This window comes from Schistocerca americana, chromosome 6, assembly GCF_021461395.2.
Source record: "Schistocerca americana isolate TAMUIC-IGC-003095 chromosome 6, iqSchAmer2.1, whole genome shotgun sequence".
NCBI classification, from domain to species: domain Eukaryota; kingdom Metazoa; phylum Arthropoda; class Insecta; order Orthoptera; family Acrididae; genus Schistocerca; species Schistocerca americana.
This window is the reverse complement of record NC_060124.1, coordinates 440,805,433-440,811,057: the sequence shown is the minus strand read 5'-3', so window position 1 is coordinate 440,811,057 and position 5,625 is coordinate 440,805,433. Positions and strand designations below refer to the sequence as shown.

Here is a 5,625-nt window from a genome sequence, read left to right as displayed (position 1 = left end):
TTTGCAACGCACTGGTCAGGGTCATTCCTTTTATGATGTCGTGATATTCCGTAAGTACCTCTTCCAATTGACACAGACGTAAAAGGCCTTCTTTGTGATAATACAAGTGACATTGATGGACAAGTCGACGTTCATTTTGGCTCAAGAGAAGCATGAAACTTGCTGTCAGAGAGAGTGACCGTGTGCCGGACCGAGACTCGAACTCAGGACCTTTGTTTCTTTCAGGCAAGTGCCCTACCGCCAGAGCTACTCAAGCATGACTCATGACGTGTTCTCACAGACTAACTACCGCCAGTACCTCGTCTCCTACTTCCCAAACTTCACTGATGTTCTCCTGCGAAACGCGCGGAAACGTCCTCGTCCAAAAAACGCAAAGTTCCAGAGTTCGACACTCGATCCGGCACATGGTTTTAATCTGCCAATAAGTCTCATATCAGCGTACACTTTGCTGTAGACTTCCCTATAGAAAGCAGAGAAGTGTGTCTGCCACTGAGCTTGGTAACAGAAGACAGATTGAAAGAAAGTCAGGATACGTTTCTCACAGTTGTGAATCACAGGTAAACCGTCGACAAAGCAAGATAGAAAGAAACTATTCGAACTCCTTATAAGCATGGCGTTAATGAGCGAGACATACGGAGTGAAGAATGACAATTACGTGTTACTGTGTTATGTAAGGCACATCTTATCAGCGCCTGTACGTTGAAGAAGTGATAACTGTAGTGATAGAAAATTTCGAAACATGGATAACATATCAAAGTCTCGCAGGCACAGAGTCCTTGTGATGGGTTATAACGAAGATTTGGATATGTTGAGACGTTCTTAACGATTAATTATGACAAGCTTACGAATTATGTGTGATTCGATGTAATAATAAGAGTTGAAAGAACTGTCGTATCTAAGGTGCAATATCACATAGTAGACACAGAACATTGGTAAACTGATGGAAGATAATTGAAAGATGATTAACGACTGAAAAAGAACAATTTGTGAAACAGTTGTAAGGGGTCTGTAGGCCCTTACTTTAAGTTTGCACTCGGCACAGGTCGACCGGGCAAACAATCGATAGTGTGTCGGGTTGCGAGAGAGCGTGTGAGTTGAGAGAGTTCCCAGGTTGCGAGCCGAGCCGTGCAGAGGCCGGTTGCTGTAATACAAGGCTTACCGACAAAGGGAGTGGCCAACGCCGCGGTTTAACCCCTTTGTGTTAGAATAATACGGGAAAGTGAAGAAGTTTAATTACGAGAGTGATCAGTGATATTTTAGTGCCGATATTTATTTGGTTTCGCGTCTACCGCGCCGGCATCATTTGGATTGCAGTGTTGGATTGCAGTGTTGGGTTACAGTGATTGAATTTGCGTGTGACGATAATGAATAGCGAGGAAGCCTGTGCTGAGATTAGCCGTTATTAAATATGTATGACGAAGGCAGTGGCTGTCTCCTTCCTTTTGTGTTTTTGAGACAAATATAGGTTCTTGATTAGTGAAGCTGTGTTGTTGTTCTTCTTGGTACCAGACATTTCATTATTACAGCATTTGAGAAGGACAAAATGGAATGTAACAACTCCGTAGCAGTCAAATCCGATTGCCAGCCCCATTAGGTACACGGTCACATCAATTAATATTTATTTGGGCTGCTATTCAGATCCAGATCGGGTCGAGATACATAGATCGGACTTGTTACACCCTTGGCTTACCGTGAAAGGACAAGTGCAATTTTCGGACGAATAGTAAAGAACAATAGGTAATTTTATCGTGCTTAACGCGAGAAAATATTTTTTCAATTTTGGATCGAGACAGAGCATAAACTTTTAAACCGCGACAAGAAACAGTGCATTTTGAACAATACGAAGTAATAGCATCTTACGATTGTGACTAAATTTTTCTTCTTGCCATATTAGATAAGAATAATAGTGTCAATAAACTGTGTTATAATGTGCTAATGCGTAAATCCGCGCGAAAAACTGTGAAAAGTGAACACTACAGAAAGAATCGTGTGAACATTACTATAGCAAAACGAACTAAGAATTCGTCACGAAAGCCTTTATGAAATGTTTAGTGGTAGTATTTTGACTGAAATTGCTTTTTGAATAGCGAAAATCGGACAGCTTCATGTGGACCCATAAACTGTTATGCAGACGACAATTTATTGTGGCGACGCAGTTGTTGAGTGACGTCACGCAAACCCGTGTAGCAGTTGCACCAAAGAGCTTCGATCTGCAAGGTGATTTCACATGTCATCCCAACTACCTGTGCAACGAGTAGTTCAAGCACAGACGCACCACACCGACGGTCTTCAGCGCGACTTCGAGACACCGAGCGCCGACCCGGCATCTAGCGGCCGAACTACAACTACGCTCGCCTGCAGCACCACGGAGCGGCCGACGGCGAACTACGACGACTCGCCACAGATCTCCAGCGCGACTTCACGTGCCTCCGGCAGCAGTACAGCGCCACGCCCACTTCAAACATCCAAACATCGCGACTCGTGGTAATGTCAGTTGGTGAGTGGAGATGACTGGTTAGCATAATATTAAATTGCAGTGTATTGTTTTTGCGGAAAATAAACAATGGTAAACGGAATTTCACATTAGGAAAAGTGCCCAATTACAGTAATTTCCGAAAAGTTTGCGAAACATACTCTGAAATATAGCATACTTATTTATGCATACTGCACTGTCTGAATGGTAATTATACAGATATGATCATTGTTTTTGGGGATTTTACATTTATAGATTTTATGAGTGGTGTGATTTGTCTTGTTTAGAACATTTTACATAAGCTGTGTATGTGAGAATTGATATTTGATGCTATTAGGTTTTGAGAGTTGTTATGTTCGGTATCCATACGTAGTGTATCAATTTTGGGATTAACTGAAAATATTGCAGGTACTGTTTGATTATTTTTGTGGTAATTAGGAGTGTTTTGGGTTACTAGAAGTTATTTTATATTACTTGCCTGTGCATTAAAAATAAACCAAACATGTCTACTGAAGATAAGCAGGTTTGTGAGGCAGTAGTTGAAAGGAAAGGGATAGGACAGGAAGACAGAGATGATTAAGCAATCAGTGGTTATGGATTGTCATTAGATAGCCCACTAGCACATGCAACTAGTTATCCCGAGACACCGCGACAAACGACGAGAAATAAGCCAGTTTCAGAGGATGCAGATATACGATCGATGTTGGCAGCCTTGCTAAAAGAAACTAGAGAGAGGGAAGAAAAGTTCCACAAGTCAGTAGAGAAAAGTTTACAAGAAAATAACGCATCACTAAAGGAAGATTTACGAGAATCATTAGAGAAGGGTTTACAAGAAACAAGAGAATCACTAAAGGGTTTACAAGAAAATAACGCATCCTTAGAGAAAGGTTTACAAGAAACTAGAGAAAGCTTAGAAAAGTCGTTTAAGGACACTCTAACACAAGAGCTCAAAGCATTGGAAAGGAAGATAGAATGTAATCTGGAGAAGGAAATGCAGGAGTTACAAGAACGACTGAAGATGGACATCGACGAGAGAGAGAGGAAGCTACAGATGAGCATAGACCAAGTCCAGGGAGACGTGGAGAAGATGGAAGGAAAGTTAACAAAAAAGATGGAAGACGATATTGAAGAAACGAAAGCCGAATTGGGAGAAAGAATCAATGAAGTGTAAACAAATTGCAATTATCGAATCGCCGAGGTGACGCAGATGCAGAAACAATGCAATGATGCGGTTAAGGGGATAGGAGATAGGCAAAACCAACTGGCTGTCAATCTGAGAAATGCTATAGCCGTGCAACGAGAAGAGGATAACAAGAGGGTTGCAATGGAGGTCAGGCAACTACAATAGGGAGTGCAGCAATTAGAGAGCAAGACAGAAGAAATTCATAAACGAATTAGCAATGTCACTTTAACCGTTGGGGAAGGTAAGGTCGTTACCTTGATGAGCAGTGATAATCGGTACGTCCAAAATAATACAGGGCAGAAATTTAGACCGAAAGAAGGGTTGCACCCAATGATATTTATGAAATGGTTAAAAGGAGTTTTCCCAGCACATCTTAAAGACTCAGAGAAGATTCAATTTGCAATAGATAGAATGGAAGTTGAGGCCTTCACTTGGGGAGTCAGGAAAAAGGAAGGGACTACTAGTTATGATCAGTTTGAAGAAGAATTCTTGAAGAAATACTGGTCCAAAAGTCATCAGTGTGCAGCAATTGAGGACCTACTCCACCGCAAGTCACTTAGTACATGGAGAGGAACGTTGAGAGAGTTTACCGAACATTTGTGGGAATTGAACGAGACCTTGGAACGACCCCTGAGTGATGACGTAATGATATCAGCGATAAAAAAAGAATGAGCCGAAGAATGCAAGAAACTGTATCCGGGAGCCTAATTAAAGATAGGGAGGCCTTGATGGAAATACTGGAACAGTTGGAATCTGTTCGATCACAGGAACACAATCAAGCTAATGATCAAAACCGTGGGGAAAGTAATGACCCAAGGAATCATTTTGGTAATTCGTCTAATTGAAGAGGTGGTGGCCATAGGAACAGGAACCATGGTGGTGAACGGCAATGGAGAAATGAATGGAGAAGGAGTGAAGAACCAAGAGATCATGAGAGAGGATGGAATAGGCGAATGAATGACACAGTGCATGTAGAAGAGGCGGAGAGACCGGAAAACTGAATGACACTCTAGATGAGGTCCGGTCAGGAGTGAGAGCTACAAAGACCAGAGTAAACCTACTAAGACACGACAATGGTGGAGATCTGAGAGAAGATCTACTGGAAGAAAGAAGTCGGATACCCAAAGAACCCATGCTACCCATGATAGGAATCACGCTATGTGGACTGAATATCGAGGCATTAGTCGATACAGGAAGTGAAGCATGTGCAATATCCAAGAGATTATTTGAACAGGTACTAAAAGCATACATTAGCTTGCCTAGTTTCCCGGTGAGTGGAGTGAGAATTGTGAATGCATTCGGTGCAAGGAGTAAACCTATTAAAGAACAAGTGTTGATTACCTTCGAGATAGAGGGAGAAGAATACGAAGCTACATTTTTTCTGGTGGGTGGATTGAACACATCAATTATTTTAGGGATAGATTGGTTGAATGAAGTTGATGCAGTAGTGAGTTTTGATGAAGGTACTATCAAGGTTAAAGGAAGAAAGGGAGAAGAGAAGAGGTTAAAATTTGCTGAGGAGAGTGCAGTTGAAGAAGAGGAGGAATTCAGAAGGATAAATTTGTGTCATGAAGAAGAACCCACCATGGGATATGGAGAAGAGGAACTAGAAGAAGAAGTGTTGATATACCTTGAGGGATTAGCACGAGAGGATAGACATGAAGAGGAGTAGATCAGTAAAAAGTTGGAGGAGATGACACACCTAGATGAGGGGACTAAGAGGAAATTAGCCACAGTATTATACAGGCGTTGTAAGGTATTTTCTCAACGGCCAGGTATCATGAAAGGGGTGGAGTGTAAGCTAAACCGTTCAATATATAACAGTATTCCATTCCCCAGGCGAAACGAAGAGCAGTAGATGAAGAGATACAGAGGATGATGGACCTTGGTGTTATAGAAAGGGCCAACAGTCAATATAACAACCCCCTATTTGTTGTTGAGAAGAAGGATGGAAAGGTGAGGAGAGTTT

At 41.8% G+C, this 5,625-nt stretch overlaps 1 protein-coding gene across 1 annotated transcript; it reads left to right on the top strand.

Moving 5' to 3' along the window:
* Positions 1–4,788: 4,788 nt before the first annotated feature.
* LOC124620198 lies at positions 4,789–5,328 on the top strand. The gene has a single exon (XM_047146866.1). The coding sequence runs from the start codon at positions 4,789–4,791 to the stop codon at positions 5,326–5,328; it is 540 nt and encodes a 179-aa protein (XP_047002822.1).
* Positions 5,329–5,625: the final 297 nt, after the last annotated feature.